This window comes from Trachemys scripta, chromosome 6, assembly GCF_013100865.1.
Source record: "Trachemys scripta elegans isolate TJP31775 chromosome 6, CAS_Tse_1.0, whole genome shotgun sequence".
NCBI lineage: Eukaryota > Metazoa > Chordata > Testudines > Emydidae > Trachemys > Trachemys scripta.
Genome location: NC_048303.1, coordinates 66,344,788 through 66,360,477, shown reverse-complemented (window position 1 = coordinate 66,360,477; position 15,690 = coordinate 66,344,788). Strand labels below are relative to the sequence as shown.

Here is a 15,690-nt window from a genome sequence, read left to right as displayed (position 1 = left end):
TTGCAGTGAAGAACCAGTATGCAGTACTGGCATCAGGAGGTGAGGAGCAGACTGCAATGGTCCCCAAGGCTGGGAGGCTCATGTACACCACCCCCAAGAGGAGAAGGAGAAAAAGCATGGCAGTGACTCCCTTCTCAGGGAGATAGAGGCCTGACCTTACATCCCAGGAGGTATGTTGCCTTCTTCAAGTGGGGTGTCCATGAAGGAGGTCTGCTGGGAAGAGATGGGTCCACCTGACCAAGAAGGGGGAAATACATCTTGGGGACACGGACTTGCCAACCTAGTGAGGAGGGCTTTAAAGTAGGTTCAAAGAGGGCAGATGACAAAAGTTCACAGGTAAGCATAAAACAGGTGACCTTAACAAAGGGCTAGACATTCGGGAAGGACATGGAAAATTACAGCAGGATCATAGGAGCAACAAAAGTGGAAATTAGTGGGGGAATGGAATATGGGGAATAAACAGGAAGAACTGGATGTATTAGTACATAAGCTAAATTATTACTTAACTGGTATCACAGAGACTGAACTGGATAAATCTCATGACTGGAATATTTGTACGGAGGGGTATAGCTTGTTCAGGGAGGACATGCAAAGTAAAAAGTGAGGAAGAGTAGCCACGTATTCCCAAGGCAGTGTGGCTCATGCACACCTCCACGAAAAGGAGACAAAGGCTGGTGCTGGATTATATATCAAGAATACAGACACTTGTTTTGAGGCCCAGAAGAAGGTTGAAAGCCTCTGGATAAAGATAAGGGGAAAAATTGGGGTGACATCATGGTAGGGGTTCTACTATAGATCACCAAATCAGGAAGAAGAGGTGGATGAGAACAAATAATAGAACAAATAATAGAAATATCCAAAGCACAAGAACAGGTAGTAATTCGGGACTTTAACTACCCAGACATCTGTTGGAAAGTAACACGCAAAACACAAACTGTCTAATAAGTTCTTGGAATGTTTGGGGCCAACTTCTTGTTTCAGAAAGTGGAGTAAATAATCAGTGGGACAGCCATTTTAGACTTGATTCTGATTAACAGGGAAGAATTGCAAATCTGAAGGTAAAAGGCACCTTTGGAGAAAGTGATCATGAAATGACAGATTTCATGATTCTAAGGAAAGGAAGGAGTGTGAGCAGCAGAATAAGGACAATGGACTTTTAAAAAAAGTAGACTTTAACAAACTTGGAGAATTATGGGAAGGGATAGAGTAGTTCAGGAGAGCTGGCAATTTCTCAGGGAGACCACATTAAATACACAACTGCCCACTATTCTGATGTGAAGGAAAGACAAGAAGAATAGTAAGAGGGCAATATGGTTCCATCAGGAGCTCTTCGATGCACTGAAAAATCAAAAAGAAATTCGCATTCCTTTGAAGTAATAGGGCCTAAACTCTTTTCCTACTGTGGCTTTTGATTCAGATAAAAAAGTTTGACTCTGCATATTTGAACTAAAATTCAAGACATTGTCCAAGCACTTTGAAGGCACTTTAAGAGTAGAGCTATTAGGATTAACTCAGATTTCTCCTGTTACAATAAATGGATGAGAAAAGCTGCCAGGCTCTATCTTCTGATTATCTACATTTTAAAATAACCCAGAGCCTATTTACAGGAATTACCACTACATTTTTGCTCAGCATGAAGTCATCCAAAGGAGAAATTACTTTCAAGAACTGATTTAATCTCTCCTCTCCCCAGCCAAAATCTTCAGGAGAAATATAAATGACTAGCTTCTCAGCTATGGCTAAGCATCACTCACCGCAGCTGTGGGGTGAGGAAGGGGTACGGAAGTATGCTTTGTGCTCTCCTTCTCAAATCCTGTGGCTCTCTGCCCACTAGGCCAGATGCTGGTCTTGATTAGAGCAACCTTAGTACTGCTCAAATTTACATTGTCTGGCAAGGAGGCTCTTTTGGCAGCCATGGAAGGGTGCGATGAAGGGAAGCCTCAGTCACGTTCCCTGCACTGGTGACTGGGCAGGGTTTGGTAAAAAGCTGCCACACCTGAGGGAATCCTCCAGTGACCAGTTACATTGTCTTTAAAGGTGCTACACAGAACTGGAGCCAGAGCAGCACAATGCATTCAGAATGCAGGAAAGGATCTGATCCAACATTTGGTCTCACACGTCTGAGACTTTTGTACAGTGTAAAGTTAAACTCGCCATACCCCAAAAGCACAGCATTATCTGTTCAGTTATCAGAATGGCAAAAGTTATCAGCAATGTCAACACAAATGTGTGTTTCGATGACAAATGCACAACACATAAGCCATACCAACTTACCAGACATGGTTACAGTTCAAGTTGCTATGTTTTGGCAACATAAATTGTATGTGAATTTATTTATTTAAATATTCTGAATGAAGGCGAAGGTGATTTTTAAAGTCTGAGAAATAAAATTCAGGCAGGTTCTTTGATTTTTTTTTTATAATAGAATTCAGCTGAGTCAGAGAATTAAGACTCATCTTTCAGTGTTTAAATTTCTCTTGTTTTTGAAAATATAACTGAAGAAATATAATAATGAAAGCACATTTTGATTTCTTATACTTATCTGAGAGTGCATTTATTGGTGTATTATGTATGATAGATAAAGAGTTCTCAAGGCTATGTATATTTTATTACTACACAGATCTTTTCATATGAGAGTGGTATGAAACCAACAGTGCATGAATAGTCCCAGTGTGATGATACTGGAGAACTAATCTGACACCAGCTGTGAGTGTTGAGATGCAGCATTATGGCTACAAGAGAACAAATGTGCAACCAGATTCGTGTGTGTATTCTGGGCATTATGAAGAGATAAAAGCAGATGAGAAAAGAAATTGTTCATGTGTAGTTCAAATATTATGGTAATGGGAAAGATGGTGGGAAAGCAGGTATTGCAGATAAGTCCCAGCAGTATAGTAAATGGACACCTGACACGTGAATAGCTGTGCATGGATAGCTCCAATTAGGCGGCAGATGCCTTGGAAGAGGCATAGGGATAATTCCTTTACTGTGTAGAAGTTAATTTTCTCACCATCGCATATTCTAGAAACATTATTAAGATGAATAAATGTGGAAAGTTTCAAGTTTTTAAGGTTTGTCAATATTTAATAAAGGTACTTGAAGAAATGTTATCCAACTAGTCCAACATTTCAAAAACAAGTCTCTTACAGTGAACATGATAAAAACAAGTAACTTTATCACTTAAAACATCACAAAAACTTCAGTCCTGCCAATTCAATAAGCAGGAGGAGTTTGGGAAGGAAATATTTTAGTTTTCAATTCTCCTATTTAATTGCATTTTTCAATTCAACCTTAGACCTGGAATCATAATTGTGGCTTTATAATTATTGCTGCCTAAACTCTAAATTTGAAGTGGATAAAAATTAAGTTTGTTTTAGTACAAACTCTTGGCTAAATCCATAATTACAGTTCAGCTGATGACGCACTCCTAAAGTATGCTCAACCAGTGCATTGGGGGGAGGTAGGCTGGTTCAGTGATTAGGACACTTGCCTTTGGCTCAGGAGACCTGGTTCAAGTCCTTGTTCAACCACAGATGTTCTGTGTAAACTTGAACAAGTCACTTAGTCTCTCTGTGCCTTTGTTCCCCAACTGTTAATGGAGATAAAAGTACCTCACTACCACAAAAGAGTGTTGTGAGAATAAATACATTAAAGATGGTGCGGTGCTCAGATACTATGGTAATGGGAGCCATATACGTGCATAAGGCAGAATGCTGAAGGCCTCCTAAAGGTAGGTCAGCACATTTCCTTCATTTAAGAAAAATACAGTATGTAGGAGAAAAGATGTGAGGCTAAAGAAACAGTAGGGGAGAGAAGAAAAGGAAGACATGTAGGGAGAGGAGAGAAGCCAGGTGGAGGCAAGAGCTGGTGAGTGAAAATGCAAGGGAATAAGGAGGCAAGAGAAGTGGATTAAGAAATGGGTGAAGAAAAAGGGAAAGTGGATGAAGAAATGGGGACTGAGAAGAGACTCCTACTTTGAGACAAACTTCCCACATGACTACAACTTGTAGGGCAGTTATCTTACTTCAGCAGCACAGTATTACTATTAATCCTATCTCTTCACACAGATAAAAGGGAGAAGGAACAGCTAATGTAGAACTGTTTATATTAGATTCCTGAGAGGAAGAATTTAAACCGAAAAAATGTGAATGATAATTGGGAATTGTTTAAGAACGCTTACTCGAGGCACAAAAAGCCACAATCCCTTAATCGGGGAGGAAGGCCATATTGGTTAAGAAAAAACAACAGCACCTGGTTTACAGGGGAAGAGGGGAAAAAATAACATAACAAATGGAAGAAAGGGGAAATTGATACTAATGAATATAAACCAGAAAACTGTAGTTGTACAAAATTGATAAGGGAAGCAAAGGGACACAAGGAGAAATCTATGGCCAAGAGAATTAAAGTCAATAGGGAGTAGCTTTTAAAGTATATTAGGAACAAAAAGAACCCTAATGGTATTGGTCCATTACTAGATGGATATGTTAGCATTATCAATAATAATACAGAAAAGGCAGAAGTATTCAATAAATATTTCTATTCTGTATTTGGGAAAAAACAGATTATGTAGTCATGTCATATATGTTAACACTCTGTCTATACCATTAGTATGTCAGAAAACAGCAGCTTCTAAATTCAGCAGATCCAAATCACTCACATCTGAGAATTTTAAAAGAGCTAACTGAGGAATTCACTGGAGTGTTAATGGTCATGGTTTTCTGGGGAAGTTCCAGAAGTCTGGAAGCTAATGTCGTACCAATATTTAAAACGGGTAAATGGGATGACCCAGGTAATTATAGGCCTGTCAGCCCAACATCTATCCCGGGCATGCTAATGGTGCAACTGATATGGGCCTCTCCCAATAAAGAACTAAAAGAGGGTAAAATAAACAATGCAAATGAACATGGGTTTATGTAAACCAGAGCTTGTTAAATTGATCTGTTATCTTTTTTTGATGAAATACAAGGTTGGTTGATAAAGGTAATAGTGTTGATGTAATAGACTTAGACTTCTGTAAGGCGATTGACTTGATACTGCATGATATTTTGTTTAAAAAACTTGTATGATATAAAATTAGCACAGCACATATTAGATGCATTAAAAAGTTGGCTAACTGATAGGTCTCAAAATGTAATTGTAAACTGGGAATTGTCATCAAATGGGTATGTTTCCAGTGATATACTGCAGTTCTTGTCCCTATGCTAGTTAACATTTTTGTTAGTGACCTGGAAGAAAACAAAATAATCAGTGATAAACTTTGCAAATGACAAAAATATTAGGGAAATGGTAAATAATGAAGAGGACAGGTCACTGATCCAGATCGATCTGGATTTCTTGGAAAGCTGGGTGCAAATAATGTGTTTTAATATGGCTAAATGTAAATGTAGAGATCTAAGAACAAAAAAATGTACGCCATAGAGATGCTCTAGGAATTATTTTAGGAAGTTCTATGGCCTGTGTTATAGAGGAGGTCAAACTAGCTGATCACAATAGTCCATTCCGGCCTTGGAATCTATGAATCTAGTGCAAAAGATATTGGTTGCACAGCTGTGTTAAATTATTTTCATGCTTCTGCTGGAGAGGAACCCACTGCCTTTTGTTAAAAATAATTGATGCAAAAATAACTTTTGATGGTTTTTCAAATCACATGTAGAATGAAAATTTACTGCAAATATTTCCAGAGGTGCTCATCACCAGTATCAGAAGGGTGCACCATGATTCTAAGCACTGGTGAAACCTCTTTGCTTCAATTAGCAATGTTGTAGATGGAGCTGGGCAGTTTGTAGCAGCTGACTTGTTACTCCAAGTGTAAAATTTCATGGAGGGCCCAATCCTGAAAAAAAAATTACAGCCTAAGGAAAAGGCTGCTCTCATGTGAAAACTTCATTATGTTAGAGCATGAAATCCCAGCTTCCAAAGTGAAAGCAACTCCCAGATAGTCTTCAAAGTTGGGCTGCAAGTTGAGATAGTAGCTACTGTAAGTTGAGATAGTAGCAGATGCTACCTTCAGCACCCCCAACCGCACAAATTATTATTGTTCACAGACCAACCAACCATTTCTTTGGCATGTCCCATATTTCCTTTTCCATGATGCTCTACAAACACCTGCCATACAAGTCTCCTTTAGGGAGAAATATGATGGTGCAGTCTCCTTGCATGCTAGCTTACTGGATTCTAATGGTTAACTGACACTATGACTTGCCTCATTGTTGTGACTGGATATGGCATGTGTGTGCACATGCATGCCCACTTTTCTTTTTTCTGAATTGAAGGAATGAGAGAAGGGTTTGCTTCTGCTGCATTCAGAAACTGCTCATGTTGAGCTTATTGCTTTAATTATTATGCAGGAACTAATATCCAAAGAAAAAGGACAAGTTTGTGTTTCCCCAAATCAAAGTGTTTTTCACGCTCCATTTCTTTAATGCATACTTATATTGTATTCCATTTAAATATTAAACAGTTAAGCTTAGTGGTGAGAAGATTAAATATCCTGATCCTGCACGATTTGGAAAGCATTGTTCATCAGTAGATTAGTTCAGCATTACAGTTGATTTATTCAACAAATGAGCAACGAAGGCTTTCTGTGTGTTTTGCTCTAAAACAAGAATAAATAGCTCTCTTAAGAAACCCCAGCATTAAACAATACTAAAAAGAATAGGTTACAGGATTTTTCATAATTTTATACACAGACACCAACATGTTTTGGGTTGTGAAGCATTATTCATTAAATAACCTGCAGAATTTAACAATTTTCTTGCAGAATCTTTTACAAATGTACAGAATTTTCACAGATATAATCAAGTGCTAAATGGGGTGGGGAAGAGCTTCTCTCATTGCTCATTGAACTCAGTGGTGCCAGTTGATCAACTTTTTATCTGGCATTTCCCTCTTTTATCCACTATTCACCTGATTTTTGCCTAGCACTTTCTCTGCTGTCTTCCCAGTGTCCCTCTCACTTCTCTGCACAGCACACTGCTTCCCTGTTCACCTTCTGTTTGTATGACCCCTGCTTTGATGTTTGCCTGATGAGTCCCCTCCTGCAGCACGACATGCTATTTAGAATTTATTGACTGTTTCCTCCATTTTTTACTTAATTGGTATTTCATTAAAAAAAAATCTCCAATGAGAAACCTTTTCCAGATGCCTGTTTGGAGCCAGATCCTGCAGACTTTTACTCATGTAAGTAGTCTTCACTCAGATGGAACTACTTCAATGACTACTGATATAAGGATTACTCGGTAAGAGGGGGCAAATTCTGAAGGATCATACCCTTGTTGAGCAATGCATTGTAAGGTAAACACCACAAAATTCCTTGTGCATGCTGCAGGGTGCGGTTTGTATAGATCACCCACCTGTCAAATAGCTCCCCTCCTGTGACCAACTCCAGAACAAGACTGATTTCTGTGGGGGTTTCAAATATCTCCTTCAGTTTTATCTGGGAAAAGATACCAAACAGAGTAATTATTTTCTGATTTCTCTCTTCAACTGAGTCCATGCACTGTACAATAGACTACAACTAGGGGACTGTAGTGAAGTGGAAGATGGTACTAACAGCGATTACATGGTTCACACTCAGATCAGTTAAGCAATTTATTGTAAGTATTGTTTATGGCGCTTAATTGTTTCTTTTTTGCTTCTTTTTATCTCCTCTGGGATCCCTCTTTCTTTCATCCCTACACACTCACCTTTCATAACTCAGCAACCCTTTCTCAAATGCAGGAAGATTAGAGACTGCTTTAAGGCCCATCAGCACCTCTTCATGAGTCTTACAGAGGAATTCCCTGAAGACAAACGCAAGGCTTTCCTTCCCTCCAGGGACTAACAACCATGACATCACCAGCTGGTTCTATTTATCCCTTTTCTGCCAGGTTCCCCTTTAAGCAAAAGGCTTGTTTTTGTAAATTCTGTCTCGCTACTTGGCGGAAACTTTAATAATTTACTTTAAAATGTAACTCTGACCCAATGATCTTAGATAAAAACCCAGCTCTTTAATCAAAGCCTCATATATTAGCATACAATGTGAGCTATAAAGATCAATACTGCAGTCTCAGAAACTGAATACATTGTTAATGAGAGGAAACAGTGAAATACTGTAAAAATACCCACTTACAATGTTTGGATGCGAGAGGCGAAGGAGAACACCTATTTCAGTTCGGACAATTTTCTTGTCTACCTAGTTAAAAGAAAAAAAAGATGTGAAATGTGACTGCAATACTCATCTGAGAAACATCTGACGGCATTACAGGAAAATGTCCATGAGCAGATTGCTAGATTTCTTAGGAGAATGATTTGTGTCTCTTGCACTGAAGTCTAACAGGTAATTATCCCTCTGTATGGAAGAGAATGAGAGTTTGCCCATGGTCTGGAATAATGTACATTTTCTCTCTAGAACATTCACATTGTTGCAAGCCCATGCAAGACAGCAAACATATGAAAGACAAGCCTGAAAAAGAGGCTAAAGATTGTATTTGCTATTCTGTCCCTGTGCATCTCCATTACACCAGGGGATGAATGTGGCCCAAAATGATGTGTTTAACAGTGTCTGTCAGGTTAGTCGGGAAGGAAAGGATTCTTCACGCTTAGGTGGCGTTTATACCTTTGTGGTATATTTTGCTATAAAATTAAGAGGTGAATGTAAAGGATGTTATTTCCCTGTACGGGGCACACAACCCTCAGTCGGAGCCCAAAGCAAGGTGTAAGGTTTGACTTGCTTCAGAGACACCTCTAAAGCAAAGGTATATGGGTGCACCTCATTTCAATTAAATTCTGAGAAGGACCCTCCTCCCATTTGCTGCTCAACAACCACTCTTCCCAGATCTTGTCTCTTGCTCCAGATTCAGTTTCCATCTCCCCTGCAGCAAATCTCACTTATAGTAAAGCTGAGGGCCAATTCTCCACAGCTGGTCCAGCTCTACTGCACAGCAGGGTCGTTCACTCAGGAGGACAACTGTGCTCCTACTAGTCATAGGAAGAGGGTTAACCCCTTCCAGGTTTGGAGAGGATCTGTGTACCCCATCATACTCAGGTACTGAAGTGCATGAATGAGTGAATGAAAAAAAACTTGTTAAGTTTGAAAACATGTCATGACGTTTATTTTATTTATTTAGCTAAAGTAATCAGTAAGTTGATGGAGGAACTGTCCTCTTAACAGATACTTTCATAAAATGAAGAGCCAACATGGATCAAGGTAACCCTGTTATTATAAAAGAGAATGTGAAATATGAAGGATTCCACCCTCAAATGCATTTCACTATTCTTGTACAGGCCTTCAGAAATGATAGCTTTTCCATTTCCTAGCACAGTTTGTAGAAATACTTTTGTGACAACTATTTTTTTTAAATGCATGGTCCTGTTGTGTTAGCTATCCTGCAGAGAGGGAGTGGGTTTTGTTTGTTTTGTTTCACACAAGAACTCAATGTTATCCAAGGGAATTCACCCTGTAAGATAGAAAATTGCCTGACGAACAAGTGGAACTTTATACTCAAGATTTATGCCTGTACTGCGGAGGCATATTCTTGAGTACTTATCATGATTGTGGCTAGAAAGTAAGAAACAAATGTTTTAAAAAGCCTTCATGTTATACAAGCAGGATACCATTTGGAAAGAGGCAGCACTCTGCTTAAACACAAGCTTCGTAAATTTTTACCTCGATTGTAGGGAAACCTTTTGCTTCAACGGGGAACAAATACAACAGTTGTTTTTCCAGTGACAACAAGTTTCAAATATTTTTCATTTTCAAAATTACAACAGAGATATAAAGCTCAATTCTCCTCTCACTTACATAAGTGTACATCAGCTGGAGTCTATGGTGTTACACTGGGGCGAAGGTGGTCTATGCAAGTACAGAATTAGACCTGTAGTCCTTCCTTGAAACTGCTCATTTTAGTTTGCTCTGACAGGAGACCAAAAAAGAAGAGCAACCTTGAAGAGACACTGTGAAGGGGTTCCCTTGTCCGACCAGCACGAAGAGGCAAAAATGAAAAGGGACTGAAATAGTCGAGTGAAAACGCTGTGTGGACTTCGCTGTAAAGTTGCTTCATAGTAGCAAGCCAGATAAATGTCAGTAAAGGTAATCAACAGACTACTCACAGAACGTGTCAATCAAACTGACCTCAAAGTATAAGTCCTCCCAAAGACCCACACTGCATTGGAAGCAACATCTTTGTACTCATGTTCTGATTGTGCCCCCCTTTAAAAAAAAAAAAAAAAAAAAAGTAGGGAGCTTATCATCCCGGCACAGGCCATGCAGGCTTATGCCATAGCAGAGACTAGGGATACTGGGTTATACATGTGGCAGTTTTCATCACTATTGAATTATGGGCATCTATCTTCTGGTTTTGAATCCCACTTCCTTCCTACATGTTAACAAGTATATCAAAACATTGACGTGGTGATGATATTCTCATCCGATGCGCCTTTCTAGTAAGCGGCCATGTGTGGATGGAGTGAGGTGTAGCTGGCATCATTTCCTGGCTCCTGAAGACAGTAAACATCATGTCTTAGATCTTGACTTTTCTTGTTTGTCCTTTACAAATAGCTTTTTCAAATTCTAGCAGTTGGCATATTTAACTCCTATGAAAGTTGAAAGGTTGGATTACTACATTTCAAAGCTGGAAATAGGAGTAATGTGGTCTAATGATAATGCTATGTGATGCCAAGCAGAACACAGAGATTGATTCTAGTTGAGACAATCTCCATAAAAGTACAAAGTATTGTGAAGGGCCATCACAGCCCTATAAAAATTACAAATATTTCTAGTATTATAAAGTCAGTAACTTCGCATTCAGTGAGTGTATTAAGTGTGTACACTGGACATCTTTTAGGACTTTCAGGTAAGGCAATCGCCTATTTTCCTGTGAGCTGATATAAAAACTAAGTGACTGTGACTGTAAATACTAAGTATGGGCAAAATCCTGCAAACCATTACTCAAATGAGCAATCCCTTGACATCAATGAGGCTACTCATGTGCGTAAAGATTACCTGTGAGAGTGAAGATTTGGAGGATCAGGCTTTAAATACTTACTAGATTCTCAAAGTCAATTCCTTCCGGCTAGAAAGGTTTAAGAAGATTGATGAATTCTGGACTTGTTTTCATACTCTCTGTAAAATGTCTGTCTAACCCAGTAGGTGTCAAGCAAATGAATTCAAAATATTGCACAAGGCAGTTATTCCCCCGTGAAAGCTATTTAAATGTGGCAATCTACTTTCTCCAGCATGCTGTAGGTATCAAACCGAACAGTGCCCTATTTTTGGACACGTTCATGCATTATGAATATCTGGCAACAGGTATGCAATAAGACTATGTCTACACAACAGCTGCACCACTGTAGCACTTCTGGTGAAAACGTTCTAAGTTGACGGAGAGAGTTCTCCCATCAGCTTAATATCTCCTGCCTGCACGAGAGGTGGTAGGTGTGTTGGTGGGAGAAGCTCTCCCACTGACATAGCACTGTCCATGCCGGTGCTTAGGTTAATATAAATTACGTCACTCAAGGGTGTGGATTATTATTATTATGACTGAGGTAAGTTATATTAAAGTAAATTGTAGTGTAGACATGCCTGAGTTTTCCTTTTGGAACCAAATGGGCATTGCTAGAGTATAATAAAGAGCTTAAGGAACGGGATCCTGATTTTATCCACCTGATGGCAACATATTAAGAGGGGAAGGATGGTCCAGTGGTTTGGACACTAGCTTGAGACTTGTTCAATTCCCTGTCCTGCCACAGACTTCCTGTGTGACACCAAGCAAATCACGGAGTCTCTCTGTGCCTCAGTTCCCCATATGACAAATAACGATAATGAAACTTTCATATCTCACAGGGGTGCTGTGAGGTAAAGATGTTAAAAGACTATGAGGAGCTCAGATACTACAGTAATGGGGGCCATGTAAGTACCTAACATAGTTAGATATTTGTAAACAGCCTGGAAAGCTATAACCAAAAAATGGCTATGGAGATAAATCTTACAAACAGAAATGTGTGTGTCTGTGTATGCATATCCAGCTATATCTAAAAAACATAAAATCTCTCTATGGTAAGAGCATCAGCCTACATAACAGAGTCATTAGGGAGATCATGCTATTTTACTTCTTACATTCATTTTCTTACCAACTCACATGCAAAGTGTCACTTGTACCACAACACATGTCACCACTTAATTTGGTCCAGCCATTTCCATGAAAGATGCATCTACTTACATCAGGTCTGAATTTGGCGCTAGATGTTTATCCTGGATACAAGCATCTACAATTATCTCACTGAAGTTTGTCTAGGAAGTCACTTTGGCAATCACTTTGCTAGGAATCACTTTGCTAGGAAAACAATTATGCACTTTGAAATAAATATTTGTAAAACGTTGTATTTTAAAAATTACATTTAAATTCTAGCTAACATATTTTTGTATAAATTTGTGGAGCTAACAGAGGTAAAAATGGGCCCAAACATGAATCATTTATCCAAAAATACCCCACAACCCCAAATGTTTGGATAAAAGACACCCAGATATGAACAATTCGTTTGAGTTGTGCAAATCAATATCTGACCAACACATTTTCACAAAACTAGAACCATTCTTGATTTTGCCTGGATGCACTTTACAAATTCAAAGCACACATCAACCAGGCCAATTTCTCTGAGCCTGAGCCTACAGTCCTTTCACGTGTTGAGGGCTACTTACATGAGTAAGCCAATGGGGCTGTTCTCATGAGTAAATACCATGCAGTGAGTGTAAGTGTTGCAGAAGCAGACCCTTTGCGAAGTAGTAGTAAAATCAATGCTAGCTGCCAGTCGTTCACTGGTTACAGTAGTTTAGTGACTATCCTTGGATGACCAAGAGATTATCCTTTGATTTTAATCTGTTCTAAAAGGACTAGACTATGTTTCTGATCAATTGTTCTCATCAAAAGTATTTGATCTCTGGGCATAAAATCCCTTCTTCCTTTGAAAATTTACCATGTGTTTTTTACTAGCTTGTGAATGCCAGGTTTGGGTGACTTAATGCTGAAACTTAACTGAACTCTGTTTCCCGTATCCAAGTCCAATACTGCAAGCCAGTTAAAAGCAAACCAAAAAGGTATTTGCTGTATTGGTGTGTCTGCTTTAATTTACAAAATGCTTTCTCATGCTAACATGAGCTGGTTACCTACTAGTTCTTCACTGCTGACCCTTGGCAAGAAGTTTCCAGGAACATAGACATACATTCAAACAAAGTGCACTGGGGATGGCATGTAATTATTTATACCTTTATTTGCACGCTTTCATGGTTTATCTGTGCAGACACCATAGAGAGTGTTAAACTGCCAAAAGCCAATCAAGAAGCAGGAATTGTTATGAAGAGTGACATGGCACTGTCCTTTTACATTCTCATTCTTATTTGTATTCTGGTGTGCATCCACAATATACTAGGCACAATCTACACAAACAGGAAGACATGTTCCCTGCCCCAAAGAACTTACAAGCTAGGCAGTATATGGAGGACACAAGACAGGGATACAATCAAAATATGTCCAATTCTTATATGCATAATGGCTAGGTTGAGAGCCAAGTTGAGGAGAGATTTATTCATATAGAAAAAAAAACATTTATTGTGTATTTTAACACTTTAGCTCCCGTTCTGGTTCTTGCTTATCCTCTCAGATTGTCAAGTCTTTGGGGCAAGGTTTGTATCTGCATGTATGGCTGGACAACACCCAGCACACTGTGAGCACTATTAAATACAAAAAATAAATTATGATAATAATTTAAGTGAATGTGTGTGTCAAGTAGTCTTTAGAGCCCTTCCCAGCCAGCTTCTTGCTGCAGGAGTGGAGCCCACCTGCTTGTGCATAGCTGAAAACATTTACAAAAGCTTTTCAAGTAACAATTTTCCAAATAAGCAGAGGTTCTGGATGCAGTTAGGTCCCCTCAGCTATTGGATACATGTCTGTATGTTCTGGTTAGTTTTAGGACTTATTCAGCACTTTAAAAACATTAAAGCTGAAATCCTGCCTCTACTGAAGTTAATGCAAAACTCCTATTGACTTCAACAGGGCCCAGGTGTGACCAAAAGCACCCCTGTGAATACCCTATGCAGTATTGTAAGAATCTTTGTATAAAATATGCCTTGTGAGTTATCAGTTGAAAACTAACACCACACTGGTCAATAACATCATGATGAAATATATGTAGCAACATTATATGTAAAGTTATGAATTTCCCCTGTATGATGTTATTAGCACATGTTCAAAATGAGACAGCCGTGCCTAGGCAAAAGTTATTAAACAGTCCTATCCTAAACAAAGGAATGTGTGTATACCCCAATTTACATACAAGTAGTAATTGGGTCCTTGAGACAGCAAAGGGGGGAAATGGCAGGAGATGAAGCAAATCTTCATTTAAGCAAACATAGGCAAGAAGAAAGAGCATAGAGCCTCCTTCATTTCCTTATTGCCTTCTTTACTGTTTGAATAAGCTTTGCTTTGAGGGGTAATCTTCAGAAGGTTCCACTTCGAAGGAGTGACTGGACTATAAAAGTAAGGGGCAAAAACACCCCAGATCATCTTTTTTTTACACCTAAGACGACAAAGGAACCAGCCCTTTGACTTTGGGAGCAGACCCTGACCTAAGAATTTAGTCAGCCGTGATGCTGGGATCATGTGGTAAGGATTTTACCTTGAACCAAATCTAGCTTGTTGAGTTTTGGTTACTAGAAAGCATTTTATCTTTATTTCTCTTGTAACCATTTCTGACTTTAATGCCCAATACCTGAATTCACTTAAAATCCTACCTTCTTTTGTTAATAAAACTTGTTTCACTTTTAATCTAAACCAATCCAGTGCTGTGTTTAAACTGAACTGGTTGGTAACTCCAGTACAGTAGCAGACTGTTGAATACTGACCCCTTACAGGGGCAAGGACCTTTAATATCTGAATTTTCCAGGAGAGGACTGGACAGTGCAGAACACACTTTTGGGGAAAATTTGGAACTGGGAATATGTTGGGAGTCATCCTGCTAGTAATAAGCACGGCTGGTAGATGCCAGAGTGTGTCTGGTGTTTGCTGACAGACTGCTGGGGTCAGAGCTGCTGCAGGGCTGCAGCTATACACAGACACTCAGGTGTGACCTGCAGGCTGGCAGGCTGTTTGGGAGCTACAACAGCAAAGCATTGTGAGGCACCTAAGATTGAGGGACGGGGTGACAACCTCTCACTGGTCTGGATAGCACCCTGGAATGTGATACCAGGATTTCACCTTATTTAATTGTCACAATCCCTCTGTGAGGCAGCCAGGTATTATCATCTCCTTTTCACAGATATGGAAACTGAGGCACAAGGTGCTAAGGATATTTACAAATGTGGGTGTATACAGCTAAAAGTGGCCTGATTTCCAGTGGTTCTGAACACTCATCTCCCATTGTTTAGCATCTTGGGCTTTTGCTGTTTACGCTACACATGTACATTTGAAAAGTTTGTCTTTGTCTAAGCTGGAATTGTCTGCATCATTTTGAGAGGGTGCCACTGTGACCTGCGCAGGCCTACAAATGCTGGTTCTGTCTGCATCAGATCGGTAATGCTACAAAGTTGTAACAAATGAATCCTGGGTTTTCCCCCAATTGCCGCCCCACAGCATAATTCTCTATCTTTAAACAATCCCTGGTCTGAAATCCGTCCCACTGTCTCACGCACTTACCTCTAACTTAACCAAATGTAACATC

General features: G+C 39.4%; 1 protein-coding gene across 1 annotated transcript in view; it reads right to left on the bottom strand.

Moving 5' to 3' along the window:
* Positions 1-15,690, bottom strand: part of CAMK4 (calcium/calmodulin dependent protein kinase IV) — a 173,393-nt gene that overhangs the window by 130,079 nt on the left and 27,624 nt on the right. Inside the window, exons 3-4 of the mRNA XM_034774150.1 lie at positions 8,111-8,173; positions 7,353-7,435 (exon numbers count right to left, since the gene is read on the bottom strand). Of these exons, the coding sequence (XP_034630041.1) occupies positions 7,353-7,435; positions 8,111-8,173 (146 nt within the window). The remainder of the gene's footprint in view (positions 1-7,352; positions 7,436-8,110; positions 8,174-15,690) is intronic.